Source organism: Salvia splendens, chromosome 17, assembly GCF_004379255.2.
Source record: "Salvia splendens isolate huo1 chromosome 17, SspV2, whole genome shotgun sequence".
Classification (NCBI taxonomy): domain Eukaryota; kingdom Viridiplantae; phylum Streptophyta; class Magnoliopsida; order Lamiales; family Lamiaceae; genus Salvia; species Salvia splendens.
The window spans coordinates 16699784-16714330 of NC_056048.1; the positions used below are offsets into that span (position 1 = coordinate 16699784).

At 33.2% G+C, this 14547-nt stretch overlaps 1 protein-coding gene and 1 long non-coding RNA gene across 4 annotated transcripts; one reads left to right on the top strand and one right to left on the bottom strand.

The window, feature by feature from the left end:
• Positions 1 to 2088: 2088 nt before the first annotated feature.
• On the top strand, positions 2089 to 6182 carry LOC121773901. 3 transcript variants are annotated; one of them, XR_006044878.1, is made up of 4 exons: positions 2089 to 2487; positions 2577 to 2684; positions 5735 to 5784; positions 5978 to 6182. It is a non-coding gene; the product is annotated as an uncharacterized LOC121773901 (long non-coding RNA). The 3 variants fall into 3 exon arrangements; XR_006044876.1 differs by having other exon boundaries at positions 5735 to 6182; XR_006044877.1 differs by lacking the exon at positions 5735 to 5784.
• A 600-nt stretch (positions 6183 to 6782) lies between these two features.
• Positions 6783 to 9415, bottom strand: LOC121774019 (SKP1-like protein 20). The gene is made up of 3 exons (XM_042170935.1): positions 9269 to 9415; positions 7123 to 7125; positions 6783 to 6884 (listed from the first exon to the last, which is right to left on the bottom strand). Exons 1-3 carry the CDS (start codon positions 9413 to 9415, stop codon positions 6783 to 6785), a joined length of 252 nt encoding a protein of 83 aa, XP_042026869.1.
• Between the last annotated feature and the right edge of the window lie 5132 nt (positions 9416 to 14547).

Sequence of the window (14547 nt, forward strand, 5' to 3'; positions counted from 1 at the left end):
AACTAGCCAGTATATTGTATGGTCCCCTACTCGAGTCATTGTGATCGAGTCATTCTATTACTGTATTCACCGTTTATATTCTACAGACAGAAAGTTCAACAATTAAATCCTTCTTTCGTACTCAACCCACATTCTTAATATGCACCCCAGTCATGGTATCTCGAACCTTGCTATAATTAGCAAAGTTGGATCGTGACAGAAGTTGAAGTTTATTATCACCAGCGATCTTATTATCTGGAATATGGATGGAAGAATTTTATTATTGAGAATAATGTTGAAGTGAATGACACTATAACGTTGGAGTACAAAGGCGGTGGGTTGTTTATAGTTATAGCTGATATCTACGCAAGTTATGGCTTAATTAAGCATGCACCGAGATTACCAAGTAATTGTTTTAATTAATTATAAGTTGATTTGAATTTAAATACGTATAATGTTTATTTATATTTAACAGTTGAATCTTATTGTTGAAATTTTAGGTATTTTATAATATTCAGGACTTTTTATGAATTATCATGGTAGACCTTCTTTTAGTATTATCATACAAGAAGAAAAGCGCTATGAATTGGTAATTATTGATATGTGCATTTGATTATTACTATAATTTATTTTTATTATTATTAGTAATAATAATTTTATTAATAAAGTACGTTTCTACTAATTTAATAATTGTTTTTTTTTTTTATAATTTTATTATCTTAAACATGTTTTAAACACGGTTGACGCGACTAGGGGAGGGTTAAAGAAGCGAGGAAGAAAGGGGAAAACAACACAAATCGACCATATCTCGAAACAAATGAAAATAGCTCGAATAAAATCAGAGTATCTCAACAATCAACAACTCAAAAATGAATATTATCTCAGCGATACAAGAACTCAAAAGAATGACAACTACTCAGCGGAAGCATTTGAGAGAAGGAATATGCCACGTGTGAAGACATGGCACATTTTAAACACTTAAATTTCTTCAACGGTCTTGCTCAACATCCGCCGCACCTGTCACGCTCAACCTGCAAATTTAAAAAGAAATGCAGGGCTGAGTACTTGATGTACCCAGTGAACACATGCCAAAATAATTTTCATAAAATATTGTGTCAGCATTTAAAAGTGAACTCGGGGTTTTATAAAAGACCAAGTCACCAAACCATTTTCTCGCTCAAAAGTATGGCTGCAGCCCATTTTTCTCTCTCCTCGTACCATATCTGAACCTCATATGTGAAACGAGAACGTGACCACATTCTCGATCACTGGACCGGCCAACTCGAAAGATAGCGCACGATCCCCTCTGTGTACACTAGCTTGAATAGGGACTCACTCCCTAGACAAACCCGAATTCGATTAAACTCATAACTTCTAGTAGGGACCCACTCCCCACTAGGGCGATCAGATAGGCACATCCTCAAAAATAAAATACGGCATGACACAATATATTTGGAATTTAATCACATAACTCGTACTTGAAATAAACTGCTTAGGACATAGTCCTTATTTAAAAAGAAAGCCCACATCGTTCTCTTAATATTATTAACTTGAAAACTCTCACATCGCCTTACTCGCTTGCGAAAGAAAACCCTTTTGAAATAAAAATAAACTCATTAAACTCAAGAAAACATCTAATTAGAATGCATGGATCTTACGTGTGTACTCGTATTATTCCTCATCTCCTCTTAGAAAGGTTTCTAGATTCTCGTAAAACTTGGATCAGCATTAGCGCGAGAAAATACTTGACCTAAATTAATTAACTCTATAAACAAGGATCTCCAACCCATCACTAAATATACTCCAAACTGCCGTTGCAACACAATTATAATCAAACAAGATAAAAAACAGGAAATTAATATTATACTCCCTATTCAACACATTGCAAACAATTAAAAAAAAAGTAAGTACTGCAAACTCCCAAAACAAAAACTCAAATCTTCTTTCCTAAATCAGAGACTCTCCTTCTCTCCCTCTAAACTCATTCACGCTTACTCTCCCTTTCAATCTACACGTGCAGTACACCCCTTTTCTTTAAACAACACCTCAATAAATTAGGATAAACAATTGAACAAGAAACAAAATATTACTTCCATTCCATACCACACGTGTACTCCCTTTCAAGCATTCACAAACACAATTTAAAATTCTTATTTTAAAAGAAACCAACAACACACTCTCCTTCCTAAAAACCATCGGCTATTCTCTCTCTCTACTGAGTTCTTTCCCAAACATTGAACAGAAGTTTAAAACTCTACTTGAAACTCAGTACCCATCCACAAATAAACCCCGTCGGCTCTCCCTCTCTCTCCCAGAATCGCAACACCGAAAGAATGAGAAAAAAAGATTAGAACTCCGTCGCTTGCTCCAAATCGCCGCTGCACCGGAGTCGACGCCGCTGCTGACTCCGATTCGTCGCCCACGGAAGCTCCAGGTGCCGCCGCTGTCTCCGGCCGAACGGCAGCTGTCCCTCCTCCGTCTCTACCCTTCTTTCTTTCTCTCCGGTAGGTAAGTCTCCTCCCCCAAAACATTCAAATTCAAATTCTAATTCTAATTCTAATTCTAATTCTCTTAATCGATGTTGCTTTGATTATCAGGGATTATATTTTTCAGTTGAGACAGAGGGCTAAGGTGATTTAAAATTATCCTAAATGAGTGCAAGGAATTTAATGCTAGGAATTGATCGGTGGTTACCTTCTTAGTCGGTAGAAAAACTCTCTTCTCCAACCCGGTTCTTTCTCTAAATTTTAGTTCCCGATTTTTTCTTGGTATTGAATTTATGTTTAGAAAGATCGTGGGATTGATTGGATATATATATATATATATATATATATATATATATATATAGAGTCCCATTATTCACAAATCCACTCTTAAAGACCGAACCACCGAACCATACCAAATTAGGGTTTTTTGATCTAGTTTTTTATGGATGAGAGGCACAAATTTATAATTTATTTTCACCTTCATCACGAGCCTATTTTAATTCATCCGAAGGTAAATAAGTCATACAAACATGTTACAAAGATTTAAATTCATTCCAGTAGGTTTTTACTTCATTCCAGTAGGTTTTTACTTCATTCCAGTATGATTATTACTTCATTCCAGTACGTAAATGCGGTTTCGCCGTCGCGTGTCGTTCTTTCTCTCTACAATATCTATCACCACCGCCACAACACTGATATGATGTAATAAACACATGGAATGATGCAATAAATTATTGGAATGAAGTATGTGAAGTCCTACTGGAATGAAGTAAAAACCTTATCCAATGAAGTAATAACGTTTCTGAATGAAGTAATAAACGCACTTGAATAAATTGCATTTTTTTAATGTAAATAAAGTATAAACTCAGGTCAATGAATTCAAATGAAACATATGTTGAATCATTTCAAAACCTACTGGAAGAAAGTAAAAACATGTTGTAGTTTCAAGGTATTACGTACGGAATGAAGTAATAAATCTATACAATGAAGTAAAATGAGCTTGTAATGAAGACCGAAAAATTTACACAGCAGCACATCTCATCAAAAAAACTAGATCTAATGGCCCAGATTTGGTCTCTAGTTCGGTCTTTAAAATTGGTTCGACATTGATCACAACCCTATATATATATATATATATATATATATATAGAGTCCCATTATTCACAAATCCACTCTTAAAGACCAAACCACCGAACCATACCAAATTAGGGTTTTTAGATCTAGTTTTTATGAATGAGAGACACAAATTTATCAATTATTTTCGCCTTCATCACGAGCCTATTTTAATTCATCCGAAGGTAAATAAGTCATACTAACATGTTACGAAGATTTAACTTCATTCCAGTAGGTTTTTACTTCATTCCAGTAGGTTTTTACTTCATTCCAGTATGATTATTACTTCATTCCAGTACGTAAATGCGGTTTCGCCGTCGCGTGTCGTTCTTTCTCTCTACAATATCTATCACCACCGCCACAACACTGATATGATGTAATAAACACATGGAATGATGCAATAAATTATTGGAATGAAGTATGTGAAGTCCTACTGGAATGAAGTAAAAACCTTATCCAATGAAGTAATAACGTTTCTGAATGAAGTAATAAACGCACTTGAATAAATTGCATTTTTTTAATGTAAATAAAGTAAAAACTCAGGTCAATGAATTCAAATGAAACATATGTTGAATCATTTCAAAACCTACTGGAAGAAAGTAAAAACATGTTGTAGTTTCAAGGTATTACGTACGGAATGAAGTAATAAATCTATACAATGAAGTAAAATGAGCTTGTAATGAAGACCGAAAAATTTACACAGCAGCACATCTCATCAAAAAAACTAGATCTAATGGCCCAGATTTGGTCTCTAGTTCGGTCTTTAAAATTGGTTCGACATTGATCACAACCCTATATATATATATATATATATATATATATATATAGAGTCCCATTATTCACAAATCCACTCTTAAAGACCAAACCACCGAACCATACCAAATTAGGGTTTTTAGATCTAGTTTTTATGAATGAGAGACACAAATTTATCAATTATTTTCGCCTTCATCACGAGCCTATTTTAATTCATCCGAAGGTAAATAAGTCATACTAACATGTTACGAAGATTTAACTTCATTCCAGTAGGTTTTTACTTCATTCCAGTAGGTTTTTACTTCATTTCAGTATGATTATTACTTCATTCCAGTACGTAAATGCGGTTTCGCCGTCGCGTGCCATTCTTTCTCTCTACAATATCTATCACCACCGCCACAACACTGATATGGTGTAATAAACACATGGAATGATGCAATAAATTATTGGAATGAAGTATGTGTAGAAGCATTTGAAGTCCTACTGGAATGAAGTAAAAACCTTATCCAATGAAGTAATAACGTTTCTGAATGAAGTAATAAACGCACTTGAATAAATTGCATTTTTAATATAAATAAAGTAAAAACTCAGGTCAATGAATTCAAATGAAACATATGTTGAATCATTTCGAAACCTACTGGAAGAAAGTAAAAACATGTTGTAGTTTCAAGGTATTACGTACGGAATGAAGTAATAAACCTATACAATGAAGTAAAATGGGCTTTTAATGAAGACCGAAAAATTTACACAGCAGCACATCTCATAAAAAAAATAGATCTAATGGCCCAGATTTGGTCTATAGTTCGGTCTTTAAAATTGGTTCGACATTGATCACAACTATATATATATATATATATATATATATATATAGGGTTTTGATCCATGCAAAACCATTCTTAATACAAAAATGCAGAACCAAGCATACAAAAGTCATTTTTAGGTCATTGTAAGCTTATTTTTACGTCATTATAGTAAGGATGACATGAAATGATCTTAACATGACCTCAAACCCAAAGTTTATAATATGACCTAAAACTGCTTTACAATGACCCTCCGTGTTTTTGTTTAATTATTGACCATTGGATCGTCAAATCTCATGGTCAGGATTTGGTCTGGATTTTGTATTGAGATCAAGTTTTGTATTGATCATTGGGGAAATCGTTTGGTGATGGGGTTTGGAGAAATATATTTGACTGAGTAGTTGACTACAAATTTGAAATAAATAATTGATTTTTTTTGGGCTTCTCAAAATTGGTCTCAACTAAAAGAAATAAAAATGGGTTTAAAAAGTTGGGGTGTTACGTTTATTTTTTAATTTAAAATTATTCGTAATTGTGTCTTCTTTTAATGATATCAGTATAATCTGACCAATTGAATTTCTCCTCTCTCTTTCTCTGTAATAGTGCTTCTCAAGATTTATTTCAGTTACTACTCAAAGTAAGGCAAAACAGAGGTATTATTTCGTATGGTTTTGTTTGTGGAGGAAGATTTTGTAACTTTTATAAAAATTGGTATTTCAAAGTGATTACTTATATAACTTTTGTACGAAAATAACCTTAAATGTTTGGTGTATTCAAACTTGAAATACATATTGTATTACTTTGTAGACTATTAATTATTTGTATGACTGTCTGCTTCTTTTGTAGTATAAAATGTCAAGATTTGAAGGAGAAGCTTCATCAAGTTTTACCTTTAGTGTGCAGCCGAAGATATCTGCATTCATGTAAACAAGAACTTCAGTCAAAGTGGATTAGTCAGATCTTAAAATTTCTCTTATTGTAATGCTGATTATTAAAATATTGTTCATTGAAATAATGATTTGATTTTAATTTTTTAATTTTTATTACTATATAGATACTGCCGCTTGATTTTCTGCCAAGTGAGGTGTGTTTAATCCCTAGAGAGTCCAAAATAATGATTTATTCTACATTTCAATGGAAAGTTGTAATACCCCACTCAAATTAACGTCAATAAATGTTTATAGAGTAAATGAATGTATTAAAGCAAGTAGTATTTTAAACTCCTATGTTTCGTTGTATTAAAATTCTTGATGGGTTTTAATTGATAGTTAAGTGCCAATGTGAAACGAATTTTGATCAAGAACTTTGATGTGCAAGAAGATACATGAAGCGATAAAATAATTGTCCATGTGCATTTATAAATCAGATGGATATTAAATGTTCATTTACAAAATATAGTCATTTCTCTTCAAATGAGAAATGTACTAATTGTATTTAATTTACGATGTTACAAAAACGAGCTAAAGCTTCTTCGCAAAGCTAGTATTCTATCTCCAGGAAACCCCAACTTCCTACAAATGATGGGACAAGTCAGAACGACAGTGCAATAATAATACAGTAGCTGTCATGGGGCATAGGCATTTCCCTGAAGGCCCAAGCATTCTCACAACGAACTGTCTCTTCCTCCTCAGCGGTATAGTCGTTCTTTATGTTAAAGTCTTGCGGATTCCTCAGGAGTCTTTCCCTTGATCATATCCGCTACAGTTTGGCACGTGAGCTCGAGAAGGATCTTGATGTCTAGGTAGTTCGCAGCCTACAAATTAGAGGAAGATAAATCAACACAACTTCAAGAATTGCCCTGCACCTGCTGAACCAACAACTCTATCTAATTTCAAAAAAAGAATCTACTCATGTAGCTAAGAAACTAAACTAGTATGAGGACTATCAGCTGCTATAACACATTTTTAAAGGAGTAAAGGTGATAATAAAGAATTCAAGTGGAGATCTCAAATAAAGAGAAGAATAGATAAAAAGGAATCGATAAGCAATACTACCTTCATTCCATAATAAAAGTCAACTTTTCCGTAGGCTGATTCCACTAACTCATTCCATTCATTTCATTATAAAATTAAGACTAAAGGCCAAATGTGGTCCTAAACATATAGTGATTTTACGATTTTGGTCATAACGATTGTGTTTTAAATTATTGCATCCCACACATTTAAACTCGGGCCAAACTCAGTCCAAAATGGATGGAGCCGTTAAATATTAACAGTCAACGACTTTTAATCTGATTTTGACCCAATTAAACTTTTAAATTAATTTTTTTAATTATTTTGAAAATAATTAATCAACATTAGAAAATAAATGGTTCTCTGCTGTCCTGCAGCGGATTCCTCCGATTGAAGAGGAATTCGGTTGGAAATTAATCAACATTTTCGCGATTCAGGTGACTACGTTTCCCCGGCGAAGGAATCTGCATCGGTTTCTCCAACACAACTGACTTGGCGACGCCAGATCTATCGTTAAATTCATCTCCGCATGGGGTGAAATCAACGGAATAGGAGGATATGAAGGATTTCTCTCCAATCACAGTGATTCTCTCCCCCTTCCGATTTTCGATCGATCATTTATCAATGATTCGAACAAAATCGATGCTATTTTCTGGAAATTAAGTCGAATCATACCTCTAAAAACGGCGTCCTTCCCGCTACCTATGAACAAAGTCAGATCCACATTCCTCCTCCGCAGATCCGACATCGAGAAGCTGAAATCCGCCCGGTGTCGTCGTTGGTCGCAGTAACGGCATCGTCTAGAGCTGTATGGTGAAATCCGGAAATAAATCAGACCAGCTTTTCGTCATACCCGCAGACGCCAGGGGGCGAACCGATCCGCCGGTGCCGGGGAATTACTTCGGCAACTGAATCGTCAGCCCGGTGGCGAGGGTGGGGAGTGCATCAACTGCATCGTCAGCTCAGTGAGAATGCTAACTTGTCAGTGCAGACCCGAATATCCAGCCCCATTAACCAGTACTTTTATGACCTCCTTTTCTGCTCCATAAAACCACCGCAAACCATCACTCTGCTCTTTCTCTCATCTCCACTAAAAAATGGACCAATACCACTTCGTAATGCTGAAGCGCAGCAAAGTGGTGTCGCTCCTCTCCGACGGCTACCGCCTCACCGGCGGCTCTCTAGTCACACCTCTCCTCTCCTCTCCGATCGGGCTAAGCGCAATGCTCCAAATAATTTTTAATTATTTTCGAAATAATAAAAAATTCTAATCAAAATGCTTAATTGGGTCAGAATCAATATTTAACGGCTCCATCCATTTTGGACTGAGTTTGGCCTGAGTTTAATTGTGTAAGATGCAATAATTTAAAACGTAATGTTTAGGATCAAAATCGTAAAATCGCTACATGTTTAGGATCACATTTGGCATTTACTCTAAAATTAATACTCATTTTGTCCCTTAAAATTTGGCACTATTTGACCCGACACGAGTTTTAAGAAATGTAATAGAAAGTGGGTTAAAAAAAGTTAATAGCATATGAGAAGAGTGAGAATGAGTTAGTGGAATATGAGATCTAATACAAAAAATGGTAAAAGTAAAAGGTGACAAATTTTTAGGGACTGATGAAAAAAGAATTAAGTGACTAATTTTCAGGGACGAAGGGAGTACTACATATAAATGTGAGACTCATGCCCCACTAATTTTTTAAATCTATTTCTTTTTCATTTCATAAAATACGTACCGAATTAAATGTTTACTCCTATTGTGACCGGAAGTAGTACAAAGGGATCCACGCTTTTCTCCACGGCACTTGCCAGGTTAAACTTTTAATTCATAACTCACTATGTGGTATAAAATATAAATAGTAAACTACACGTAACAACATAACTGACTTAATCCACTATTCTAATAACTAACTTCCTATGCACATTTTATTAGATTGATATGACATTTGAATGGACAAAAGAAAGTAGGCAGAAATAGCCAACAATTTATATACCTAATGAGATAGATGACTATAGAGAAATCTCCAATTTTAACACTAAAATAGCATGAATATAATTATCTGAAGAAGATCACCTAAGTTTGAGGGTAAAAGCAACTCCAGCTAATTTCAATTTGGGCAAAAATGAAATGAATATGGAGAATGAGAATTAAGAGGAATGAAAAGGGAAAAGGAGGTACCATGATGAGGTCCAAGAGTATTCCTTGATTTTCTTTGACGAACTCAGCGTGGAACGCTTCGATCACCTTCGAGAGGATCTTGGCAGTGACGTTGGGTAGCGGGATGCTGGTGCCGGCGCAACCATCCTCGATTATGTGCCTAATCATCTGTGATTTCACGGCGACCACATGAATGTTTCCCCATCGGAGCTCACTAGAGTTACCATCTTCTGAGTCGTATCGGAATTCATTGGAAAAAACTAGAGAGTGATGAGTGTGCTTCAGTGTGTGAATTAAAAACAAAACATGGAATCACCTTTCCAACAAACTTGAACCGATAATCGGTTATATTGATGGGAAAATCTAGAGCAGGAGGGGGAAAACCGCATACAAAACAAAATCTATACTCCATCCCTCCCTTAAATTTTATAACACTTGGACTATATTCAGATTTTAAAAAATGTAATGGAAAGTGTGTTGCAATAGTTGGTGAAATGTGAATCATACTTTTATATATTAGTTTTATAATAAAATATGTGTAAGAATGAGTTAGTGGAATATGATCACAAATAATAGTAGTAAAAGAGAAATATAACAATTGACAGAAATGGAAAAATGTGACAAACTTTATTGGACGTAGGGAGTATATGTACACGTGTATACGATTTTTTAGATATTAAAATTGAATTAATTAAATAAATAAATAGACTAAAATTTACTACTCTCTCCGTTCACTAAAAATAGAAACATTTGAAATAATATGAGTTTTAATGTAAAATTAGTAAAGTAAGATAGAGATATAGAAAGAAAAGTGTGTTAGCAAAAAATGAGTCTCATCTTATTAAAAAGAGATGTTTTTTTAAAAAAGAAAAGTTTTTATCATCTTATTAAAAAGAGATTTTTTTAAAAAAAGGAAGGTTTTTATTTTTAAGGATGGACCAAATTTTTTTTTCTATTTTTATGAGACATAAAAGTGTATGACTAACATTTTTCTATACATTAAAGCACGAGAAAAAAAAGCTAGGAGGGAAGAATGAAATTATTAAGAACTAAAAAAAAGCATTCAAAGTTATAAAATTTAGGGGTGGATCAGTACGGTATATCGTACCGTAAACTGTGGTTTGACAAAATATCATACCGAACTTTCGGTATACCGCAATCCGGTATACCGAAAATTCGGTATGGTTAATTTTTGATACCGTTACCTTACCGTATTGAGGTATACCAAAGTACGGTATGGTATACCATAATACCGTTTTACAAAAAAAAATTTATACACAAAATATTTAAAAGTAGGATTTTCTGGAATTTTTTCCATTTAATTCTATTTTATAAAAAAAATATAATATGGTATTTATATAATATTTTAATGTATACCGATTTTCCGGTACGCACTAAGGATTCAGTATACCATGGTATAGGAAAATTGATACTGTTACCGTACCGAAAGATTTCGGTACGGTATCATACCATACCGAAAATTGCGGTATACCGAAAAACTGGTATTTTTTCGGTACGGTAAGTGCGGTATTTTTGCCCACCCCTTATAAAATCCAACCGATGTTATAGAATTTGAGTCGGCAAAGCGCGCGAGTTTTTCCTATTATTATTCGTTAATCCACGTTAATGGTGTAGAAATACAAGTAATGTAAATCGTCGCTATAATTTGCAAAAACTTAGGAATTTTTTATTGTGAAATTGGCTGCATATATAATTTATTTGTTAGATAAAATCGAAAATCAATACTTAGAACATTTACCTTATGCGGCTCCAACTATGTTACAACTTTTATGAGATGTTTTTCACATTAATTTACTCTATTTACTATACTAGTTGTAAATTTGAAATACGATAACCTGATTCTTTAATTTTTAAATTTTTGTATTTGTTTTGAGTTTAATAAAATTGAAAAGGTAAACAAGAAAAGTAGTACAACTTTACAAGTTTTTAAATCCTAATTGTTCCGGGACATTCTTTTTCTCAATTTTAGAATTCTTACATTTTTGGTATTTGATGGAGTAGAGTTATACAACTATTATTATTATTATTATTATTATTATTATTATTATTATTATTATTATTATTATTATTATTATTGTTATTAATATTAAGTAAAATATTAGAACTCCCGATACTCATTTTTGGGTGCGGGTACTCGATTAAGTATGATTCATAATAATTTGATCAGATTATTACTATTAAGTAACACACTTAATAGTAATAGTAATATAGAATCAGATTTATATATTAAAATTAAGTATGATTCATAATAATTTGATCGATTTTTCCGACGCCGGATACTCATTTTTGGGTACGGGTACTTGATTTTTTTTGGTCGGGTATCCGTTTGCCCTCTACTACTTAAATTACCGTCAAATAATTTTTATTTATACAACTCCAAGATTAACTATAACTATTGTCTCTTTTCAAAGTACTTCACTTTAAAGAAAATCTTTGCGGGAGAAGAAAATTTGATGTTATATTAGATTCAATAAATCGTTTGATATTTTCGAATGAGAGACCGAATTCTCATGAATATTAGGTACGTGCCACGGTCCACGGACGTATTAAATTTTTGGTAATAATGCTAATTGTGATGTATTTTTGTTGTTGATATTGGTTAATTTATTATTTATAACGTATACTAGTAGTTAAAATTTAATATATGAGGCCAATTATTAATCTCTCCATTCAATATGTGTCCCATTTTGATTGGACATATATTTCAAAAAATGTTGAAGAAAATGAAACAAAAATGTTGTAAATGCATTACACATTACGTTGCGGAAAAATGTGAAAATGTTGATAATAGCCCAAATCCGATATTATTGGCCAACAATCTGAATAAATTGGCCCGTGTGCGACAAAGGGTTCACGCATGACGCATTACGTTGCGAAAGCAGTGGTTGCAAGTTCATACATTGTATTCTAATCCCTCCTCCGTGAGCACCATAGAAGGTTGAAGGAGGACACCGAGAGTTAAATATTAGTGAAGATTAAGATTTATGTGTAGTGAATTTTAGTTCTGATTTGTTACCCTTTCTTTCTATCAAATAACTTTAGAATCTTGTGAAACCCTACTTTTATTTAATGATCCTACGATTGATTTTTGTAAAGGGCGTTGTGACTCGATTTTGAATGAATTTAACAAATCATGCATATTTGGTTCGTCCTTTAAAATTATACTCCCTCCGTCCCATAAAAATAAGTGCACTTTCTATTTTTGTTCGTCCCACAAAAATATGTGCATTCCATTTTTTGAAAGTTATATCAATTAAATAATGTAGATCCCACTATCCACTAACTCCACTTTAACTATCATTCTCCTCCCCTCTCTTACTTCACTTCCTCATTTCTCTTATTTTACCAATTTTGTCTTAATTCTCGTGCCGTATCCATTGCCCATATTTTTTTGGGACGGAGGGAGTATTAGCTCTAAATAAGGAAATTTTTAAAGAATTAAACGTGCTAAATAATGTGGACCACACAATCCACTAACATTACTTTTACTATCTTTTTTTTCTTTCTTTTACCAATTACTACGCATTAAAATAGTGCCATTTCAAGGTAGGCTATTTTTATAGAACGGATGAAGTATTTTGTATCTAATTCAATATTATTATTTCAAAATAATATTGTAAAACTATAGGATACTGTGTAATATGAATATGATACATTAAAATCAAAGACAAAATTAAAATACGAATAACAACTTGGCCTTGGCACAAGGTAAAAAGAAGTACTACAATATTAAAAGGAACAAAAAGTAAGAAAAGATCTATGCGAAAAAGGTACTAAATTGTTAATTATTAATAACCAGATGATTAAGGACAATGCAAAGTGCTGTCAACAAAACTACAATTACGCCCTCAACTTAAAACAAGATGATACACACATCATCACCTATTTATTCGTATTTTATAAGTTGGTATCCTAATTTAATCACATTTATAGATATGTGATTACATTAGTGAGTAATATAAGTTGGTAAAAGTGATTGTAAGGGTGTGATTAGGGTAAGGAGAGTTAGGATAATTAACTATTTAAGTCTATCCTTGATGACATCAAATCCCATCTCAGTTGGATCAGTTGCTTGAACTTCATAGTGGATGCCCTCTAATGCCCTTCTTAATCCATCTTTCGATGTCGCGTACAACATTTTTGCCCTAATTCTCGATGCACTTGGCGCCCTAAATAAACAAATTCAAATTAAAGTATACACATCATGTCCAACAAAAATTTCTGAAAAACTTAGTGAGCCAAGTACCTCTAATACTAATGTCATCAGAGAAAATCATGAATCAAGTTCTGAACAAGCAAGTTGTTCTTCCTCTGATATGGAGAATGATTCTGTCGAAAATTTAGAAGAAGTTTTCAAAAAGTCTGATAACTCCCCCTTTAAGATAAACTAGTATCACACCCGTGCTATGCACGAATTAAGATATTTTCAAATAACAGGGATTAAAATATAATTACTGTGATTTAAATTAACCAAAATGGTGGTCATATAAATTAGTACGGATTGCAACGCAATAAAAAATCACTTAAACTAACAAACATCTAGTACATACGAGTAAAATAATTAATGTTATTTCAATTAACCAAAATGGTGCTTATATAAATTAGTACTGATTGTAATGCAATAAAAAATACTTAATTAGCCAAATAGTTCAGTACCCAATTAACTAAAAGAATAAATCTAATCATTTAAAGAATTTAAAGACTTCGACTAATCATACTAATAGTTCGAATACCGAAAAGCATAAACCTTCCTTCTTCCATTATCTTTGTACCTTATTTTTTATCGAGACACTCCATAAAAGATACATATTCAAATCTTAAATTTGTAATGCCTCTACTACAATGCACAAAATACAGATACTCATCAACCAACTAACCGAGCAACTATAGACAGCTCGAATATGATTACCCTAATGTTGAAATTACATGAAATAACACAAAAAAAATCCTTAGATCTATGGCTCCATCGCTGCCACATACATGAAATAGTCGATCACCATCTGCATCGATGTGTCTTCCGCGTCGATAAGGTCCAGGAGGCTCATGTTGATATTCTTCCTGTAATTTCCTCGGACCCCAACAATGTCCAAAAAAAATGTAAAGATGAATAGCATTGAAAGAACATGTATTTAAAGATAAAAACTAAAAGTTAATGTTCCACAATTCATAAACATTAGGCGTGCAATGTGCATGTTATTTAATGGTGTTGGTGTAAGAGTAATGATTCTTTGGGTTTATGCTTAGTTCAATTTCCAAATCCAATTTCTGGTTATAATCTT